Raw genomic sequence first — 21,811 nt, forward strand, 5'->3', positions numbered from 1 at the left:
TTCCCTCTTCAGTGTGGTGAAGGCCCAGAGGTGTTCAGTGAAGACCTATTTTCAATCAGCAAACATAGTGATGGTACACACCCTACTCAGGGCTCTGGACTGATAGGTATACACATTCCTGAGAAAAATAAAGGTAGTTTGGGATGGGGACTGACTAGTAGAGGGAACAGAAATGTCTAAATGAGGGAAAGTGGGACAATTGGCTTTGGGGGAATGGAGTTCTGGGCACTGTTCATGTAATGTCAATCTTAGGGAAGCCCCATTAAGGTGGGGCTGCAAGGATATTCTGTTTTACAGTGACCTTATTTGTTATTACTAAAGCCCCCCTACTCAAGAAGTTTCAGTGGCTCCTCATTGCCCTTAGAATAAAATTCAAATTCTGTTTGGCATTTAATGCCCTTCACAGCTTGACTCCCCTCTATCTTTCCAGGCTGATTACTTATTACTCCCTCTCATACACTCTGTGCTCCAGGCAAATTGGCCAACTTACTGTTCATGCCTTTGTATAAGCTGTCTCCCATACCTGGGATGCTCTTTCCCTCCTCCTCTCTTCAAGGCTCACCTGAAGAGAGCATTTCTGTTTCCCCCAGTTGTTAATGTCCCACCAATCATAGTTGTTTTGTATTTGCCCTCTGTTACAACAGAGTTTATCTCCCTTTTGTATTTGTATTCCCCTAGCACAATGTCTCTCAAATATTAGGTGCTTAATAAATGTTTGTTGATTGATTGATAAGGGTATGAAAAGATTGGGGCCTGCAGATATACAAAGGTGTGTCAGATAGGTGAAGGACCCAAGTTGTTCCAGACTGAATCCAGAGGTTCAAACTAGGGAAAATGGATAGAAGCTAAAACTCATCAGATTCTACATATGTGTATATATATATATATGGGAAAACTTCCTCATAATCTGAACTGTTCCACAGTGGAATGGATAGACCAAGCTAGGTCACCATTTAATATTGCAAACTGCTCAGACTAGATACTTTTGAATTTTGTTTCTGAGATCCCTTCAAGCTCTAGATTCCATTAAGCTTGAGACCACTTCCCTCAGCATCTGTCCCTAGCTCCCAGAGCAGGCATGGGGCAAGGCCTTCTAGGTGGGCTGGAAATGGTGGTATCTAGGGAATTAGATGAACAGGCATGAGGCCCCTGATGTCCTTTGGGCAGGGAACTGTTTCCAGATCTCTGTTCTTTTAGGGCTTCCTATTAGCCATTTGGCTGTCTTGCTCTAACACTTCCCTTGAGCCTGCTTTAGCATTGACCTTCTGAGCTAGTCAGAATAGGGAAAGGTGGCTGAATTTTAGGGTAGATGGGGTGGTTCTAAGCCTTCAATTTAACTACTATGCTGACAGGAAAGTGAGAGAGCATATACAAGATAATTTGAATAGAGACAGACCACGGATACTTGGGCATTGAATTAGAGAAGGCCTTCTGAAGAAGGTGGCATTTAAGCTGAACTTTGAAGTAAGACAAAAGAGATGCAGAAGTTGTTTGTTCCAGGCAAGAGGGGAATCTTGGGTAGATGCACAAAGGTAATCAGAGGTGGAGTTTTGGGTTCAGGGAATAGCTAATAATCGAATTTGGCTGGATTGTAGACGTTCGTGAAAGGGAGAAGATACTAGCTAGAAATAAGGTTTTTTTCCTCTGTTTCCCAAAGGAAATATGTTTCTTTCCTTGGCTTCTTGGAGATTGGGGAGGGAGATGGATGCTTCCCTTCTATGCCTGTTCTTTGATCCCTCAAAAGTAAGCTAATCCATTCTTCTTTCAAACTAGCCACCTCCTCCTTTTTCAGGCCTCAGAGGTGGAGTGATGAGGAGAGACATGGACTAAACCGGTTGCCGTAGAACACAAAAATCTTCATCCTGTGTAGTTCTTTTATTTCATAGCTGTTGAGTTCTTTGTTTCAGTGCTATACCGCTTACCCTTGTTTTCCCTTCACCCACTTTGCCTTTGTGTGCATTCTCTGGGGCAAGGACAGATGGAAAGAGAGCAGGAGCTTGGTGTTTGGGCCAGAGAGGCAGGAAAACAGGGCCTCTCAGCTTTGGTCCAAGTCACCCTGGCTTTAGGCCAAGTGTGGGGACTTCTCCTAGAGAAAAGAAGATATCTAGATGGGGAGGGTTTGAGGTTTTAGGCAGAGTCTGGAACCTCCCATTGGAGTGGCATCTTTTAGGTATGGGGTTGTTCAGTTGCTTTAGTGGGTATGTATCAGCCCTCTCATTGCTCGTCCTGTTTTGGTCAGGTTTGTGTAGAGAGTTCATGTTGTTGTTATTATTTTTTTCCTTGTTTTTAACTTCTGCTTAGAGAATGGTAGGGGGTGGGGAGGGCTTCTGGCCTTATCTTCCCCAGGACTGGGTTTTGCCCCACTTTGGTCATAACATTATTGGGACCCCAAAGCAGGGGCAAAGGGGGACAGATGTATGGGTTTTTTCCTCCTAGTCCCTTCTGGGTTACTCTGAATTCATGTGGCCTGAAATAGCCTTCAGTTGCCTAGGATTTGGGAGCTGAGTAAAGGGTCAACATCTGAGTGGCCTACCTTTCCTTGTGTAATTCTACCTGTCCAAGTGCTTGGAGGAGAGAAAAGAAATGGTGCTTAGCCACTTTGTGGTCAGGCTGGATTCCCAGTGCCTGGTACACAGTGGGCACTTAATGTTTACGATTGATTGGCTTGGCCATTGGCTGGTCTGTGTCCTCAGACAGTTGTCACACTGGCTTCATTATTTTCCAAGGGACCTGTGGATGAGGACAAGGAGAGCAACAGAGAGAAAGAAAGTCTGTGTGTGTTGCCTACTTGCATGGGCTTCAGGCCTATGGAATGATTCTGCTGGGGTGGGGGTGGAGGAAGAGTGGCATGGGCTGGGATTGTATAAAAACCGTCTAGGCAGGAGGACGCAAGAATGGTTCTTAGGTCTAGGTGGGCTCAGCCCTGGCTGAGGTAGAGATGTCTAGAATACCAAGTCCTACTGTCCTGAAAGCTGAAATTGTGAGGGTGAGAGGGAAGACTGCGAGGCATCCTGAACATGGTAGCAGTGGGAAAGAAGTGTCCAGGAGAGGCATGTCCTGATCCTAAGGCTTCTGGTTTTAGGATTATAGAAGGCATTCACCCAGGCAGATATATTGTGGTATCATCTATCCACATCTATAGAGAAGGTTTCTATATCATTTGTACTGAAGGAGTAAAAATGGGGAGTGATGGGGTTTGTTAAGAGTGAGAATGTGTGTAGTCTGTTGTCTGGGGGACTGGGGGATGGGAGAGAGGGAGTAAGGACAGTAGCAATGCTACCCCTAGAGTTTGTATTTCTGTGTGACATGTGGGGCAGCTGATCATGGCTCTTGTGTCTCCCAGGGCACAGATTCCATCAAAATGGAAAATGGGCAGAGCACAGCAGCAAAGCTGGGGCTGCCACCCCTCACACCTGAGCAGCAGGAGGCCCTCCAGAAGGTGAGCGATCCTTTCCTTCCATTCCCCTAGTCCAGAAATGGTCCCTTGTGTAACTTATCAAAGCCCTGCAGACTCCTGTATAGGCCAACCTTGAACTTTGATATCTTTCCTTTACTCTTGATTTCCTTGATGAAATGGTGGCTCAAGCATCTACATCCACTAAGGAAAGGACATCAGGGGGCTTTGAGTTGGTGAAGACTGTTGACAAGAGCTTAGATGGTAGATCTCTCACCCAGGCAATTGTGAAGGAGTTGGCCTTGGGCCATAGAATTGGAAGGGATGGCCACAATTTATCAGTTAAGGGATTTGAACTAGATGCCTTCTAGAAGCTATCTCAGCTTTGTTGTTCTAGATGTCCTTGTGTCTACATCTACATCTGGCTCCCTTACAGTTTTTCTTGGGTGTAGATTGGGTAGGTAAAGCCTTTAGGAAAGGGGTTTTTAACCTTTTTTATATTGTAGACCCCTTTGGCAGAAAATCCTTCTCAGAAAAATCTTTTTAAATGCATAAAATACATAGGATTACGAAGGAAACCAGGTATACTGAAATATAGGTTGAAATGTTTTTAAAAAAACAAGTTATGGACTTCATGTTAAGAACTGCTGCATAAAGATATAGGCAGACCAGGATGAGATCCAGCTGGTATGGGGCCTCCCATTGCAGGCCCTTTGGACAAGATGGGTTTTTCTACAAGTATGACTTTCACTCCTGAGTTATTAGCTATTGGGTCCCTGAATTTTGGTGCCTGGAACTGCAGGGGGACACATCCTGGGCCCTGATTTGTTATGACTCTGCTATCTCTTTTGCTTCTCTGATAGGCCAAGAAGTATGCCATGGAGCAGAGCATCAAGAGTGTGTTGGTGAAGCAAACCATCGCCCACCAGCAGCAGCAGCTCACCAACCTCCAGGTGAGATACCCTCCTTCTCATGTTTCACCTCCCTTCCCTGTCCTGAGGAGCCCAGGTCCCAGGGAGCCATGACAACTGGCTGGCCCCCAGGCCCCAGGCCTCTCATTGCTGTTTCCACAGTAAAATCCAAGTGTGCTGTGAAAAGTGCCCCAACCACCCAGATTGGGGAAGGGAAGCTGCTGCTGCCTCCTCCTCTTCCTCCTCCCCCTTCCCCCTTCCCCCTTCCTGCTGAATCCTGAGAAGTTTTATAAACTCTCTTAGCCCCTATTCCTGGGGCTCACTCTAGGGATCCCTGGGCCTTTCCAGAGATTGATTCAACTCCTTAATTCATCTCCACTTCCCCCAGTCCAATGGACTTTCTTTTCCCTGATGTTTTCTCCTTTTTACCCTCCTTTCTCCTTGTCCTCCTCCCTACTTTTCTTTTTCACATTGGCTCTTCCCTGTGTTGTTTGAGCCCACTTTTCCATCACTCTGGGGTCCCACTCTCCCACTTTTTCTATCCCCACCTGCTGCCATCCCATCTTCAGTGCTCACTGCTCTTCCCTTCCCTCCCTTTTCCCTTTCCTGGGCTGCCTGCATGGCCCGCAGGCACATATGGTGTGTATAATGGCTGTCCTTGCCTACAAGCCTTGGGCCATAGGGCTGAGTTCTGTGTAACATAGCTGTGTCCCTCAGCCTGCCTGCCTGCCCCCCCTCCCTTAGCAGGAGGTAGGGCTGTCTGGGCTTGGCCTATCCCCAAAAGTTCTCCTCCCTGGGATGGGAAGTTCCAGTTTGGATTCTGGGGCCAAGGCACATGCCTAGGAGAGGCAGCTCTGCTCTGCTCTGCTCTGCTCTCAGGTGGCTGGTGTGGTGGTTGTGATGTCTGTATGAGGGGCTCCTTATAATAGCAGGAGTGAGGCAAAGGCTGTGATGACCAAGGTCTATAGTGCCTTGAGACCCTGCCTCCTTCCTCTCTCCCTCCCTTTCTCCATCCATCCCTTCCTCCCTCTCTCCCTCCCTCCCCTGCTGGGAGAGGCTACTGCTCCCTCCACTGCAGCTACCTCCCTCCTGCCCTGGCTGGGCAGGCTTGGAGAATTGGCACATTGGGCCCGGCCAGCCCGGGGCTCTGGAGGCCCTGAGGGGGCAGGCGGTGCAGGCGGTCGGTCGGTCGGCGGTGAGGGGAAGGAAGGCAGGCCCTTCCAGCAGGCAGGGTCTCCGTGCCGCTGTCTGCGTGAGTTGTTGACAATAGCGGGAGAATGCTCAGCTCCAACAGACTGAACTCTGTCTTTACTGTCTTTCAGATGGCAGCAGTGACAATGGGCTTTGGAGATCCTCTCTCACCTTTGCAATCGGTCAATAGAAATACTCACTTCTTCTGGGGCACATTTCCTTAGTCAGGGCCTAGAGGGGGGCAGTGAGGCCCGCGTGGTGGGGACCATGCTCCCCCAGCCCGCCAGCTCTGGACGAGCCGAGCAGAGAGCCGGGCGGGGCCGGGCCCGGGCAGCAGCTGGCCAGCTGTTTGGGAGCACACCCCCCCGGGACATTGGGGGACAGCCGTTTCCCTAGGGATGCCTCCGTTCTGAGGGCCCGCCTTAAAAGTAACCGGCCAGGTAACTCCGGAGGGGCAGCAGCCGCCTGGGAGGGCAGCAGCCAGCCACGCACGCACTTGGGGCCACAGAGGGCAGGCTCCCTGCACAACTACGCTCCCTCCCGGCTGGCCTGTCTCTTGGGCCATGGTTGGGCTTCTGGTGAGAGAGGGGGGACCCTATGGCATCATATTAAGTCCTGGGTGGGAGGGAGGATGGGAGGGAGCTACATAACCAACCCAGGGGCTGGGGGAGGTGGGTGGAGGGTAAGGGAGCGATAAAGTTACTGGAGGATTGACCTTGGGCTTTGTGGGCTTCCATTAATGGGTTGTCATGAACAGAGAGTTGCCTAGCCACCAGAGGAGGCCACCACTGGGCCAGGAGCAGCCCCTCTTTGGGGTCTGCCCAGTAAGTGGAAAGCCTTACCTGGCCCTTAGGGATTAGGAATTTGTAAGAAGCAAGGCAGCTTTTCCACCAGCCATTCCCATCCCCCTTTATCCTCCCTTCATTTACCCCATCTCCCCTCTGCCCACCCCTCCTCAGCCTCAGTATGAAATATGGGCAAGGCCCTGGGCTGGGGGAGCTTCAGAGATGGAGACGGGAAAAGATAAGAGTCCTCACTATCAGGGTGCCCCTATTCTAAGAGGGAAACAGCCCCTGGTCAAATGCAGTGGGGGAGAGCCCCTGGTTTGAGAGATGTGGCCCTTAACTTTAGGGAACGCACCTGGTCTGAGAGAAAATTATCCCTGCTCTGATAGGGAAAGGACAGCCCCCTGGTTGATTGGCAACGTTGCTCCCTTGGGGAGCTCCTGGACTCAGAAGAGACTGCTCTTGGTTTAATGGTGTCAAGAGAATGCTCCACCCCAGTTTGATTAGAGAACTTGCCCCTGCCTTCAGGCAGCCCCTGGTCTGGGGAAGATGTGGCTCCTGCCTTCAGGGAGGCCCTGCTTTGAGCTGGGAAAGAAGCCTTCTCAATTTGATGAGAGACTTGGTCCTTGCCCTCAGGGAGAAAAAGGCATAGCCCCAGCCTTCTGGGAGTCTTTCCTCTGAGGAAGTAGACTTGGCCTGAAGGGAAGGTTGTGGTCCCTGCCCTCTGATAGTGCCCTTGGTCTGGAGGGAGAGGGGGCATCCCAGTTTGATGAGAAATAAGCTCTCTGCTGTGGGCAGCTGCCCTCCACCCTGAGAGAGTGAGATAGGGCCCTGTTCTCAGTAAGCCATCAGTCAGAATGAAGAGTTGCCCTCCTTGGGGAACCTTCAGTTTGAGGGGGAAAGAAAACCCATCTTTAGGGCTTTAATTTTAAGGAAGAAGGCATATTTGTCTGTCTGGAGAAAGACAGGGCCTTTGGTTTGGAGAATTTACCTGTAGTATCTAAACAGTTTTGTTGGTCACTTTTTCATAATGATCTCCAGGGCCTGAGTGTTGTCCCTTTCCTGTTTGTCATTCTTTCCTGCTTCTCCAAGAACCACTATGGTTTTGTCTCAAGCCCTGTTCCTTTGGGGTAGGTGGGTCAAGTGCCAAGAGCACATAAACAGAACTGAAGGTGAGGAGTGCACTTAAGGATTGACTTGTCTGAATTATCTGTGGCTTCCAGCTCTCCTGTTCTTCCCGAGGTGGCCCTCCTCAGTCAGGAAAGGGCTAGCTACAGTACTGGACCCAAAGGGGAGAGGGCAGGATGTCCCTTTTATGTCCTTGGAGCTATTCTTTAAGGAAGACAGTGTGATTCCCTGCCTCCTCCCCCACTTTTCTGATGTATACTGGGCCCACTGAGAGGAATAAGTACAGCTGGTTCTCCCCAGCCCTTTCCCAAGAGAAGCACTGTGCCTGGCTTAGGCTGGTTATTTGGGGGTTGAGGGTGGAAGTAGAAGAGACATTGTAATATCTCAAAGCATGGTGTGGGTGAGTCTATGATGATGTCTCCCAATCAAGGGAGTTCAGCCCCCAGTGTTAATGACAGCCCCAGTCATATCCTAGCAACCAGGCCTTTCCTCTCCTCTTGCTATGGCCACTATCTTGTCTGTCTGTCGATCTCCTTAGCCCCACAGCTGCCGGACGGAAGCCCACTGCTCACATTGTGAGGCTTTGACCCATAGAGACAGCCCTGCCAACCTAGGGGGTAGGATGCCAACTCCTCCCTCCACCTCACCAAAAGAATTCCCCAAACCTCTTACTGCTATTGATGCAGGCAGTTGCTACATAGTCATTTTGGGTCATTAAAGGGTAAGGTGGGGAGCCAGCCTGTTGGGATTGCATTTGCCCTCCCCACTACCCCCTAGCAAAGACTAATTCTGCTTAATGGGGCCTGTGCAGGGATGGGCTTTGGCATATGTGTGGTTTACGCTGTGGAAGTGAAGAGTCCACACCCTTTGGCCATCCCTCCTCCCCATCTCCCCCCTAATCCTCCTGGATTCTGTAGCTATGGAATCCTTGGACAGGACATCGCTGAGGGGAAGCCACTTGAGCTTTCCTGCCATGTTCCCTCCATCCTCTCTGTGGGCCTTACTTCTCAAGAGGACCTACTACTAGGAGGTGTTGGCCAGAGCCAGGGCCAAGACAAACTCAAGGTTTCTGATTTGAGCTCCCCTTCCCACCTTCCCAGCCCCCCTTTTCCTGGATTCTGTCTGTTTTAAGCTGGGTATACTGAGCCTGGGTGAGGAGGAGAAAGTAAAGGAATTGGGCTATAGTTTGCTGAAATTAGAGCTCAGCCTATAGCACCCCAACTTCTGGAGAGGGCCCTTGGGGCTCTGGATTCTCCCTTTTAAACCCTAGGCTGTAATTGTGCGGCTTTCAGAGGTAGCCTCCCAAGGTGGGAGTGCTGTTGGATAGAGGGGATCTCCCAGCCTAAGTGTAGTAGGGCTCTGTCCAGCAGGACTGAAGGATAAGGCTCCTGGGACTGCCCTACACCTCCAAATCATCCAACTCCTTCTGGCTAGGGCCCCAGCATTGCCTGTCTTTTGCCTATGTTCTGGGCTATCAGGACCTGACCTGGGGAGAAAAGGGTGTGGGGAGGGGTGGTAGTGGTTGGTGCTTTTGTTGAATTCTCCCTGCCCCAAACAGTCTGGTTTCCTTTAGGCCTGGCCTTGTTTTCTTGAGCCAGAGCAGTACTGTTGAACAGAATTCCCCATAAATGTGGGAAGGAAGTAGGGAATGGGGGAAAGGTATGGAGATTCGCAGGCCTGGCCACCTGAAGCAGCCATTGCAGAGGTGATTGGTCAGCATCAATGTGTGACTGGGAGCTGGCCCTTGTGGGGGCCAGCAGGGAGGAGGGTGGATTGGGGGCCTGCCTGCCCGCCTGCCAGCCTGCTGCCACCTTGCCCTGCACAGCCTGGCCAGAGCCTGCCCCTGCTGCTGTGTGTGTGTGCAGGGTGAGCTGTCTCCCACAGCTCTGAAAAAGGGTGTTGGGGTGGAATTGGGGATTGGGGAGAAATTTTCCTGGCTCCCTCACTCTTCCCCCATGCTCATGGGTCAGTGGTTCTCTCTCTTTCTCTCCCCTTTAGATGGCAGCTCAGAGGCAGAGGGCACTGGCAATCATGTGTCGGGTATATGTGGGCTCCATCTACTATGAGTTGGGAGAAGATACCATCCGCCAGGCCTTTGCCCCTTTCGGGCCTATCAAGAGCATAGACATGTCCTGGGACTCAGTCACCATGAAACACAAGGTGGGCCTGGGCCTACTCCTGTTTCTTTACATGCTCCACTCCTTGCCCTGGGTGGGTTAAGAAGGAGGCTTTGTCTCCAGGGGGTGCTATGCTGGGACTTAGCTCCAAGTCCAGGGCTCCCCATCCCTCCATAACCTGGCTTTCCCCCTGCATTAGGGTTTTGCCTTTGTGGAATATGAGGTGCCAGAAGCAGCCCAGCTGGCCTTGGAGCAGATGAACTCTGTGATGCTAGGAGGAAGGAATATTAAGGTGAGGAACTTCAGGGGAGTAAGCCTCCCCCTTAGTATGAGGTGACCAGGTCCAGGAGGTAGGTGAAGAAGGGAAGCTTTCAGGAGCAAGAAAGACCTGCATAAGACCAAACGCTCCTCGCTTAGTATTTATTGGGAGTGGAGGGTTGAAGGGAATAGACAGAGTGAATGATTCACTGGAAAGGGCCTACTGGTAGAGGGCCCTTCTTTGCTGAAACTTGGGTTTCCAAACTTGGACTTATGTGGGCAAGATCCTTGTTCTTTCATACTGACATTAAATCTCATGAGGGCTTGCAGACTTTCACAACCACAGCTTTATATGAAATATCTTGGGAGCATTTTGAAAGGCAGTTAAATGCAGACACGTAGAGTTAGTGTTCGTTAGTTCAGAGGGATAGTAGAATAGGAGAGACCTGAAGAATGGCAGGGTTAGAGTGCCTTGGACCCAAGCTTGACATGGCTGCCACATTGATAGTTCTGGGATTCCTTACTGCCTTGGCCTGCCCCTATAGAAGACTGAACCGTGGGGTGTCTGACTACAAAGACTTGCCCTTCCCGAGTCCAAGTTCCATGCTAGTTGGTGGTCAGGAAGTGCATCAGGGGTTGGGGCCTGCTTGGCCTATTAGTACTTTGAGTGGTCTGCCTAACCTGCCCATTCGTGCCACCCACTCTCAGGTGGGTAGGCCCAGTAACATCGGACAGGCCCAGCCCATCATTGACCAGCTGGCTGAAGAAGCCAGAGCCTTTAACCGCATCTACGTGGCCTCAGTGCACCAGGACCTCTCAGATGATGACATCAAGAGTGTGTTTGAGGCCTTCGGCAAGATCAAGTCATGTACTTTGGCCCGGGACCCGACCACAGGCAAACACAAGGGCTATGGCTTCATCGGTGAGCCCAGGGGAGAGTAAGGGGAGGGAGAAGGGCCATTAGGAAGGCCCTGACTCAAGGGAAGGGTGGAGGAGGGGTCCATGGATAAATTGCTACAGGTCTTATTGCTTTGTCTATGCTTGCAGAATATGAAAAGGCCCAGTCATCTCAGGACGCTGTGTCATCCATGAATCTCTTTGACTTGGGGGGCCAGTACCTTCGGGTAGGCAAGGCAGTTACACCACCTATGCCCCTGCTTACACCTGCCACCCCTGGGGGCCTTCCACCCGCAGCTGCTGTAGCAGCTGCTGCTGCCACAGCCAAGATCACTGCTCAGGTAAGAGCCATGTTAGCAGAACTAAAACTGGGGGGATGCGGTTTGTATGTATGAGTCTTTTTGGGGGGGTGAGGTATAGTGCTGGTTTGGGGCTAAGGAGGAAATATGGAGTGTTTGGTCATGAGTTGTGGAAAGTCTTGGCCTGAGCTCTTGCTATCCTATTGTAGGAAGCAGTGGCTGGTGCAGCTGTGCTGGGTACTCTGGCCACACCTGGGCTGGTGTCACCAGCACTGACTCTGGCCCAGCCACTAGGGGCTTTACCACAAGCTGTCATGGCAGCCCAGGCCCCTGGAGTTATCACAGGTAAGCATCCCAGCCACTCATTCCAGTCTGTTGCAGGGTCCCCCTCCTCCATGTTCTCTCTGGGTGAGAACTACTTTTTTCTCTCTGCAGCTTTGTTGCTTTTAATAGACATCCCCTCTTGAGTCCATCATTATTCCTATCCAGTGTCATATGGGAGAAGATGTGGGGGTGAGGGTGATCAGATTCGTGACTGGGAGGTTGGGGAGAAGATAATTTCAACTGATAGATAACCCATAGTTATGTCTTTGTGTGATAGGTGTGACCCCTGCAAGGCCCCCCATCCCTGTCACCATTCCTTCTGTGGGGGTGGTGAACCCCATCCTGGCTAGCCCTCCGACACTAGGCCTCTTGGAGCCCAAGAAGGAGAAGGAAGAGGAGGAATTGTTCCCTGAGTCTGAGCGGCCAGAGATGCTAAGTGAGCAGGAGCACATGAGCATTTCAGGCAGTAGTGCCCGCCACATGGTCATGCAAAAGCTGCTTCGGAAGCAGGAGGTAAACAAGACTCCCAGAGCTCAACTTTTCCCTACTTCTTTATGCCATCCCATTCCCATCACTCTGGGTCTGTGTCCCTCCCAGATCCATATCCTCCCACCGCAGGGGCCAATCTTCACCTCCATAATTTCTTGTCCTGATTTTTAATGACTCCAGGCATCATATCAGCCCCTAGGAACCAGGCTAGAGATCTTTGGGTTCCATTTGCTGTTCCTTTGAACTAACCATAGCAGTGTGGGAGAAGGGAGAAGGGGTGGAGTGTGTGGCAAAAGAGTTACAGTCACAGTGGAGGGGCAGCATGAAGGTCTGTATTAACTCCCAGTATCAGGTGGGATAGTGCATAAAAGCATGAGAGAAAACCCTCCCCACCCACACCTCTGAGATGGAGTGCACCTAGTCCCAGTACTCACATCCGTTTCTTCTTCCAGTCCACAGTGATGGTTCTACGCAACATGGTGGACCCCAAAGACATTGATGATGACCTGGAGGGGGAAGTGACAGAGGAGTGTGGCAAGTTTGGGGCTGTCAACCGTGTCATCATCTACCAAGAAAAGCAGGGTGAGGAGGAGGACGCTGAAATTATAGTCAAGATCTTTGTGGAGTTCTCCATGGCCTCAGAGACACACAAGGCTATTCAGGCCCTCAATGGGCGTTGGTTTGCTGGCCGAAAGGTGGTGGCTGAGGTCTATGACCAAGAGCGCTTTGACAATAGTGATCTGTCTGCGTGACCTCGGCCCTGCTCCTCCCCAGCCTCTCACAGACTTGAATTTTCCTCTTGTCTCTCCCCTCCAGTTTGTGTAGAAAGATATATTGGGCTGAATTCAGCCCCTGCCTGGCCTTTTTGTGTAGTTTGGATAAAAGTACGGATGCTGCTGGCCCCTTGTACACACTGTGTGTGAGATCATATGCTTGCCGGCTGTCCCCAACTCTACATGGACTTTATCTTTCCAGGGCCTCTTTCTTCCTAGGCTTTGGCAAGAGCTTTCTGGCCCTTTTGGTGCTTTGACGGGCCATCTAGCCTCACCCTTCGTGTCAGTTTTTTTTAGTTCAGCAAATGTTTATTCTGTGCTGGGGGAAGATAGGAGAAGATATGGTCTTCTCCTCAAGGACCCCATAGCTGGGTTAAATAATGCACACACAATGAAATAGAATGATGCAAAATAGTATCTCCATCCTCTGTTTTCTGCAGAAAGTTAAAGGACTGGACCTAGCCCTACCAGTCCTGTCTGGTTTAAATAAAAACATGAAGGGCATACTTCAAAATCTTAAGGGGGCAGCAGTTCAGGTCAGTGCATTTCAAGGCAGGCTTTACAGAGGAAGAGGATTCAGGTTACATGAAGTCAGGGTGGGATTTGGTTACTGGGGGTTGGAAGTAGCGTTCTCAGGGTAGAAACAGGACAGGTATGGAAAAGGAGGAGCACAAATCCATAGAGAAATTGGCTTCTAGGGGAGCAACTCTTTGGCTATTATTACCTACAGCAAGGACCACCTTGCCTTATCTGGGTCAGTGAAAAGGAAGAATAGAGGAAGATTCATAGATAGGTGGAATGAGAAAGGCTCGGCCTCGCCTGACCGTAGCAGTTAAGAAGTGGACACATTCCCTCCCCCCCCCAAGCTGCTTATCTCTGACTTCACCCTTCCTTTCCACCTTTTCTAGCGTTGGCTCTTTTACCTGCTCTATTTCCTCGCCTTCTTTTATTTTCTAGCTGTCAGACCCTTCATGAGGGACCTCAGTCCTGCCATGGGATAGGCTTATCCGATGTGTGTGGCTTTTTCTTCACTTCCTTACTGACTGACTGGCTTGAGGGCAGGAACATTGGTTTAGATCCTCAGTGAGCTTCAAAATATGGTTCTACTATGGGCTGACCTGAACTTTTGAATCAGTCTTCAAGTAATCCATGAGTATCTACTATGAAAAGGGTATACTCCTAGGGGTTCAAGGATTAAAAGTGTAGGCATATGCAGAAAAATGTTGCCTTGACCATCATTTCACAATAGCATTATGTTTGGAGCAAATGTCATTTGGCTTTACAGAAGCTTTGTTGTCACATAGTTCTACCAGTTACTCACTTAGATTTCCTATGGACCTAATTGCCCCCGTGACATCATTTTACCTAGTCAGTTTAAGTGCCCAGGGGCCTGCCCTTCAAGGAATCTATAGTTTAATTGAAATAATATGTACATACTTGAAAAATTTTTATGTGACATCTTGTGATGTTGCATTACATTATTTAACTTTGTGTTTCCTTTGGAAACCATTTCTCTTCTCTCACCAAACTTGTTACCCTTTCTACCTCAGTTTTTCCAGATATAAAAGCAGATGCCATCAGAAAAATGTATGCCCAGTAAAGAAAAAGATGAGCTGGTCATATAACAAGAATGAAGGACAAGACTAAGGGACAGCTTGCATGTTTATTTCATCTCCTGCAAATATGAGGAGAACTTGAGAGAGGCATTCAGCATATTGGATGGATCACCTGTGGTGAATTTATAAGAGTGCGTGTATGGAGTGAGATCTGCTTTATTGAAAAGAATAGTCATGATAATGAAATGACAGTCAGTCTAAAATTGAAGTTAAGCAGGAATGTAGCCAAAGAAAGAAAAATGTGCTAAATAATGATCAGAAGTCTTTGAATGAGTTAGATGACCACATAGCAAGGGAAAAGGCATAAGTTGGACTAGATGACCTTGTGAGGTTTCTTTCCAACTCTACAAAGAATGTCCCTTTTGCAAAGACTCCCTTCTATAGTGTATCCCAAGAAGTAATTCAGCCTTTGCTTGCAGGGGTGGGGTGGCCTCAAGGCCACAGGTTCGTGGGCCCCCCTGGAAAGACTCCTTGTGAGGGAACCCATTCTCTTCCTTCCTCCCCAAAGTCTTCTCCTGGCCAAGTGTTCAATCCTCCAGACCCTTCACCATTTTTCCTGTCCTCTAGATGTTCTCCAGCTTATCAATAGCTTTTTAAAATGCACCTGGAACTGAAAACTATTCCAGATGTGGTCTGACCAAGGCACATAGTACAGGATAGTTTATCCCCACCACTTTAGAGATCCTTTCTATATGCAGCCTAAGATTATTAGGGATTCTTTTAGTTCCAGAGCATACGTCATTCACTTTGCGCTTACAGTCCCCCAAAACCCCTGGACCTTTTTCAGATGAACTGCCTCTTAATTAAGCCCAACATACTAGCCTATCAAGATATATTTTGGATTCTTATTATCAACCAATGCATTTTCTATCCCTTTTAACTTTGTTTAATTTGCAAAAGATAGCACAGGGGAAAGAGTCCTGGATTTGGACTTAGGTTCAAAATCTGGATCTGCCACATGCTGCCATTGTGACTTTGGGCAAGTTACTTCCTAACCTTGAGGGAGTTGGACTAGATGACCTCTGAGAGCCCATCCATTTCTCTTAGGATGTTCAACTAGTTAGGAAGCCACCTAACTTCCACAGTTAGACCTCTGGTAAAGCCATTATTCCACTGTGTCCACAGAAGTAACGAGAGTAGGCTAAATGGTTTGTGAAAGTATAGGTAAAACTGTAGCTACAGCAGATCCCTGTTGCTAGAAGGAACATCAGAATAATCTGAAATCATTTGCTGACAAACCCATGAAAAATCATCTCTAATACAACTTGAGACTTCTTCAGGGAACTATAGTTTGAAGATGCCACCATCTTTTTTTTTTTTTTTTTTTAAAGACAGGGGACAAGATTTGTCTTCCAGCCTGACATCCCTCCAATTCTCCACGATCTTAAAAACTTCAGCCTCCACATTTTCTCGTGTTCTATGACGGAGATCTGGATCTGACAACTTGACCTTATCAAAACTCCGCATTAGCCATTTCCTGTCCTTTCCAGCCCAATTTTTCCCCCAAGATGAAACAAGCAAAATACGAGTAGTTGCCTGTCCATTATTTTTGCCCCATTCCTAATTTGAGCTTCATCTTTTTCCCAATACAGCTGCATTTTAAAAATTCTTTTTGTTGTCTTTGGTGTATCTCCTGCTCTACTTTAGAAAGATAAGGATGAAGATACTGGTAGCGACCAGAGCTCCGCTGCCACCTACCCCTAGTACGCCGCCTGTCCATGAGAAACTATAGTTCCCATAATGCTCGGCGTTCTAGCTGTCGTTCCCCTTGGATTGGCTGGAAAGCTTAGACTACATTTCCCTGCATGCAAGATCGGGAAAGGGAGTGAGAAAGGCTTTAGAGCACTTGACAGACCGAGAATGGGCGGGGGGTGGAGTATGGGTCCCTGGAGGGACCAACAATGTAGGCGAGGCCGCGGGGTCTTCTGGGAACTGCAGTCCTCCACTGAGTTTGGGACTGGGGCGGCGGGGGAGGGACTCGCCTTCCCGGCAGGCGGCGCGGCGAGCAGGCGGTTGGGCGGCCGGTGGCGGTTCCGGCGGCGGCGGCGGCGGCGAGGACGGACGGAGGGACGCCCGGACGGACGCCTGGAGTCGGAGCCGAGACGCGACGGAGACCGAGACTGAGGCTTCGCCGGGGGTCCGAGAGTAACGCGGAGCCGAGAGCAGGCGGGATGTGGGAGCGGAGCTTCAGCTCCTGAGCGCCCAGCCGGGGCCGCGCCCCCCGCCCCCCTGCCCCAGGCCTCTCTCCACCCATTTCCCGGGCCTCGCTGCTCTGAGCCGAGCGGGCCGGTGAGGAGACGCCCCCGCCCCGCCTTCCCGGGGAGCCCCCTTCGGAGACGTCGCCCCGCCCCTCCCCTCCCCTCCCGGGAGCCCCTTCCCCAAGCTGTCCAGAGCCTCGGTTCTGGTCCCAAGTCCGTAGCTCTCCCCGCAAACCTCCCAGCCCTCCCCCGAAGTCCCCCCTGATAGGGAATCCCGGTGCTCCTCCAGTCTCCCTGCAGAGACTCGCCTTTCCCTCTTGTCTCCTCAAAGACCTGCCCCTTTGTCCTAGACTGAGGTCTCACCCCTTTTACACACACACACACACACACACACACACACACACACACACACACTCTCTCTCTCTCTCTCTCTCTCTCTCACACTAACTCTCCACCCCCTCCCCACTTGTCCATACTCCACTCCCTAGGCTCGTCAGATACACCCCACTCCTCCTTTCCCAAAAGAATTGGGAAATCCCTTTTAACTGTCCTCAGGGACTTGCCCTCTCCTTCCCCAAGCTGTCATCAGAAACCTATCCCAAATCCCAGAAACCTGCCTCTTCACTTTTCACAGGCTCCCCCTATACCTCCATCTCTTCAAAGATTCCCATTTCCTCATAGGAATCTCTCCTTCCTCTGTTGACTTTTTTTTTTAGCAGATTTCCACTCCCTTCCCGAAAACAAAACAACACTTCAGCTTGGGGAATTTCTCTTTTTCTAACAAGGGCAGCCTCCTCTCATAGTCCCTTCCTCAGTGGGGATTCTTAAGGTACCCTCTTTTAAATCAGTTTTAAGAGGGACCCTTTCCTCCTAGGGTTTTACTCTCCAAATCAACACCTTTTTTCATTCCTTTAATTGAGGAATTTTCTAAGAGATCTGAGTTGCATCTATCATATAGAGAACCCTTCTCACTCCACCTCCTGTAGAAAACCCAGCCTTTCCCAGGGACTTCTCTAGGTCTGCCCTCCTGGGATTTAAGATTTTTTTTGTGGGGGTCCTCTTTAGGGATCATCCCCTCACAATTCTTCCCTCCCCACCACCTATCAGGTGCTTTCAGGGGAACCTTTGAACTTCTTTCAGGGGTTTCTTGATCCTAGTCCCTTCTTCTGGCCCCAGTGTTCACCTCATAGGGTCCAGTTCCCAGCCAGCTCAGGCCTGGCCCCCACCAGCCCTCCCGCATGCAGCCCCGAGCTCTCTCGAAGCCCCCTGCCTCCCAGTCCCTCCTCAGAGGCTGCCCAGGGCACCTGTGCCCAAGGCAGTGCCATTGCCAGACCTTGCTGATCCTGGCCTGGCCTCACCTTCCTGCTCCCCGATAAGAGAGGCCAGGGGCTCCTGCTTGTTGCCCCCAGCTCCTATCCTGTGTCTCTTTCCTGATGCCTCCTGCCCAGACCTGCTTGGTTTTGGCTCCTGTAATCCTTGTCTAGGGGCCCCTTGGCCTAAGCCTCTTTGACTTTCCCTTGTCTGCCGGAATCCCCCTTTTCTCTTCCCTCTTCTCCATCCTGGGGGAGAGGAACCTTCCTGAGGCACCATGCTGAAGTGCATCCCCTTGTGGCGGTGTAACCGGCATGTGGAGTCAGTGGACAAGCGGCACTGCTCACTGCAGGCTGTTCCAGAAGAGATCTATCGCTACAGCCGCAGCCTGGAGGAGCTGCTGCTTGATGCCAACCAGCTGAGGGAGCTACCTAAGGTGAGGGGGGTTGAATAGTTATCCCAGGAGTCACGGCATCATGTACCCATTAGGCTCTGTTCCTGATACCCCTACCAGCAGCCTGCCTGTGGGAGGAATAGCTAGTTGTCTGCTCCTTCATGGTATGCTGGGCATACCCTGTGGACCACTGAGAAAAGTGTCACTGGAACCCAGGCTAGGAAGCCTAGAAATAGGCATCATTTTCTCTGAGTACCTGGGACAAAGGATAACCTATATGTGATGGCAAGAGTTGTGTGGCTACAGACAGTTTTCTGGATCCCATGAGAGCCAAAATCTTGGCTGGAGGGGTTCCACTGGTTCTGTGTTCTGCTGTCATCAGGACTGGGCTAGTGTTGGATTCTAAGAACCTTGGCAATTGATGGTTTGGGTAAATTGCCTTCTCTTTCAGTAGGGAGCTTCCTATTCTCAGTAGGGCCTCCCTGGGGAACTAAGGGTTGGTATTAATTGGACATTCTGAGGAGGGGCTGTACTAGGAACTTCTCCTGAGAGACTCCCACATCTGGTTGTCTGGGTATCTTATCTGCCACCAATATCACTTGTCAGTCATTCACATTTCATCTGGGGAGAAGCCCCAGGAAATCAGTGGGCACCTTCTACCATCCTCACTTGTACTCAACTGGGGGTGCTTAGGTTGAGTCATTCATTGAACTTGAGTCTGGAAGAAAGTATGTGATCCTGTCCTTTGATCTCTGAGGAGTCTGTAGAAGACAGTGGCAGGAGGGTCATCTTGTCCTAGGTGTGGGAGGAGACACTACTGAACCAGCTCTGCCGAGTCCAACTGGTTCCTGCTCCACCTGAGTTCTTTCCCTCTCCCCTCCCCCCCTCTTCCTTGGGCTACCTGCTGCTGAGAAGGCACCAGGTGGCACCTGTCACCAGGCAGCCACTGCCCATCTCTGTGGGAGGGGAGGGGAGAGAGGGAGATGAGATGTGAAACTCGAGCAGGAGGCAGGCAGGCAAAGACTGTGATTGTCCTAAGCAAATCTCCTGTTCAGGCTGATTAAAAGAAGCTTTTAATTTGCTTACATCTAGGGAGGCCCTAAGTCTACTCCCAGTCCCACCCCTCCTTCTTGGGCTGCCTGGGTTTCCGTCCCTGGGGCAGGGAAGCCTCAGCCTGTCCAGGCAGGATAGGGGTTGGGCCCTTGGGATTTTGGCCTGGCTCTCTTTCCTTCCTTCCTTCCCCTCCCCCCAATGTAGTACCAGCCTTTCCCCCAATATTCCTGTAACTGTTGTATCCTGTTCTCACTGCTTTTTTTCCTTTTGTTTCTTCCCCTCTCCTATTGGCATCATTGCTTAGGGTCCTGGATTCCTTGCCTTGGCTCACATGTTTTTCTTGTTCCAAACTCTTGCAGGTCTACTTACGGTGCCCAGACATTCCCTGTCATTTACATTGTTCATATATACAGTCCCTTCCTGGCACCCCTATTCTCGAGGCCTACCCTGGCTCCCATTGCTAGAGGTCCAGTTGTTCTCTGCCCAGTTAATACCTTTGTCAGGCCGTTGTGTACCAGAGAAGTGGGTGGGAGCTGTTGTGCTAGTGTCTTGGGAGGGAGGGGGTACTGTTGGAGAAGCAGATTCCAAAAAGCTTTGAGATTCCTAAGTCTTAGTGTTAAATGGCCGGAAATCCGCGTGTTGTACATCACAATGGACAAACAGCCGACTCCCTGGCCTTGAGCTGGCAATCCACAAACTTCCTACCTTCTCCATCTGTGTTCTTGGGGCCTGTGGCCTCAGTACTGTGGGAGTGAGACTGTGTCTGTTAGAGGAGTAGTAACAGACTGAGAGGGAGAGCAGGAGATTGAGCAAGCTTATTGGTTTATTTGTCTCTAAGGTAGGATGGGCTTTAGGGTTCTTCAGGGCATTGGTTCTAGGGGAACTGATGGGAGGTGTACGTGTAGGATGTTTGTAGGGTTGGTTGTGAAGTGGGAGGGCTTGAGAGGCTGCCTTTGAAATGGACTTGTTCCCTTGACTTTTCCTTTTAGCCTCACAATCTTAATGAAGCACCCTTGAAATACTCTTTTCCTTCACTTCCTAGCCTTTCTTCCGCTTGCTGAATCTTAGAAAATTGGGCCTGAGTGACAATGAGATTCAGAGGCTGCCACCTGAGGTGGCTAACTTCATGCAGCTGGTGGAGCTTGATGTCTCCCGAAATGGTGAGAAGCCTTGGGGCAGGGGCTCAGGTGTGGGGAGAGATTTACGTGGTAGAGATTACCCTGGGGGTGGGGGTAGGGTTGGGGAAGATGACTGAGAGTGGTAGGTATAGATGAAAGGAGGTTCCTGCATTGTGTTGTTGTTGATAGTAAAATTAATAAAATTTTGATCTGGGCCCCAGGTTACTAAGTGTACTGTGCACAAAATAACACCCAACATCAATCCAAAAGGACTTCCCAAAGGAAGTGTTACTTCAACCAACGTTAAAAAAGGGTCAGGGCTTATTAAGAGCACTAAGGCTAGGAAACTTCCAAGTCTACAGCTGAGCCTGGTACTATGGGCTGAAATATTATAGATGGCCACCTTGGGTACCTCAGCTGTACCAACAGACCATCTGTAGCTACAAACTTTTTTTCCCTTTTGGACTATTTAATATGGTAGTGTTCTGTATGCTTATCTGTTTCTGTGTGTTTTGTGATTTTCATTTTTCTCAATTTCTCAGTAAAAATTTCTTTGGCAAATTTTAACTTTGTCTCTGTTGAAACTGAGGAAATGGAATTAGGTGGGTTTTTTGTTTTGTTCTGTTTTGTTTTTATTTTTTTAAAATTCTTCCCACATCTGGATCACTATAGGGAAGGAGGGTCATTTTACTTTTTGGATTGTAACTGCTGGTGTCAGATCTAATAGAGTTGGGAACAGGAGGGTTAGAGTCTGGGTCACTTGTGGTCCCTGGATCCCCTTCCTGTCTGGGCATTCCTCTGATAGGAATAACAGGGGGCTACTGGGATGACAGGTTCAAATCTCACCTCAGACACTTACTAGCTGTGTGACCCTGGGCAAGTCACTTAACCTCTCTTTGCCTCAGTTTCCTCATCTGTAAAATGGGGATAATAATAGCACTTACTTTCCAGGTTGTTGTGAGGGTCAAATGAGATAATAATTGTAAAGTGCTTAGCACAATACCTAGCAGATAGTAGGTGCTATATAAATGTTAGTAGTTGTTGTTAGCTATTTGTATTCTGTCATGCAGACATCCCTGAGATACCTGAGAGCATCAAGTTTTGCAAGGCCCTGGAGATTGCAGACTTCAGTGGGAATCCCCTGTCCAGGTAAAAGGACTAGGGAAGAAGTGAGGCTTAAGATCTGCTGTGGTTTTTTTGTGGTTTCCAAGGTCCTGTTCCTACGGGGCAGGAGTGAGATGGGAAGCTAAGTATTCTCTAATCTGGTGGTGATGTATTTAAGGATCAGTCTTTCCCTCTAAAGAGGGTTGTCTGGAGGTCTTCCCTTTGACTCTCCCAATCTCTGTAGGCTCCCTGATGGCTTCACCCAGTTGCGCAGCTTAGCTCATCTTGCCCTGAATGATGTGTCCCTGCAGGTGCTGCCAGGAGATGTGGGCAAGTGAGTGAATATGGGGATCTGGGCAGAATAGGGGAATTAGATGATGGGTTCTCTCGGGGAGGGGAATGGCAATGTGGCTGAAGTAGGAACCACCTTCCATCTTTTACACTTACTCCT

At 49.8% G+C, this 21,811-nt stretch overlaps 2 protein-coding genes across 23 annotated transcripts in view; both read left to right on the forward strand.

Annotated features, from left to right (window-relative positions):
* PUF60 (poly(U) binding splicing factor 60) overlaps nt 1-15,791 on the forward strand; it is a 38,993-nt gene extending 23,202 nt beyond the window's left edge. For 3 of the 6 annotated variants that reach the window (XM_020994959.2, XM_020994963.2, XM_020994960.2), the window contains 10 exons: nt 3,344-3,439; nt 4,258-4,347; nt 5,628-5,678; nt 9,408-9,569; nt 9,726-9,818; nt 10,493-10,706; nt 10,832-11,022; nt 11,190-11,325; nt 11,582-11,817; nt 12,246-12,702. In XM_020994959.2, coding sequence (XP_020850618.1) covers nt 3,344-3,439; nt 4,258-4,347; nt 5,628-5,678; nt 9,408-9,569; nt 9,726-9,818; nt 10,493-10,706; nt 10,832-11,022; nt 11,190-11,325; nt 11,582-11,817; nt 12,246-12,545 — 1,569 coding nt within the window. In that variant the 3' untranslated portion in view covers nt 12,546-12,702. The other 3 variants (XM_020994964.2, XM_020994965.2, XM_020994962.2) reach the window with 3 other exon arrangements.
* Nucleotides 15,792-16,171: 380 nt separating this feature from the next.
* SCRIB (scribble planar cell polarity protein) overlaps nt 16,172-21,811 on the forward strand; it is a 69,444-nt gene continuing 63,804 nt past the window's right edge. For 12 of the 17 annotated variants that reach the window (XM_020994771.2, XM_078153851.1, XM_020994772.2 and 9 more), the window contains exons 1-4: nt 16,173-18,127; nt 20,181-20,298; nt 21,327-21,405; nt 21,605-21,694. In XM_020994771.2, coding sequence (XP_020850430.1) covers nt 17,969-18,127; nt 20,181-20,298; nt 21,327-21,405; nt 21,605-21,694 — 446 coding nt within the window. In that variant the 5' untranslated portion in view covers nt 16,173-17,968. Of the gene's footprint in view, nt 18,128-20,180; nt 20,299-21,326; nt 21,406-21,604; nt 21,695-21,811 lie in introns of all 17 variants that reach the window. The other 5 variants (XM_020994779.2, XM_078153850.1, XM_078153856.1 and 2 more) reach the window with 2 other exon arrangements.

Source organism: Phascolarctos cinereus, unplaced genomic scaffold (assembly GCF_003287225.1).
Source record: "Phascolarctos cinereus isolate Bilbo 61053 unplaced genomic scaffold, phaCin_HiC Scaffold_4;HRSCAF=312, whole genome shotgun sequence".
Taxonomy (NCBI): Eukaryota; Metazoa; Chordata; class Mammalia; order Diprotodontia; family Phascolarctidae; genus Phascolarctos; species Phascolarctos cinereus.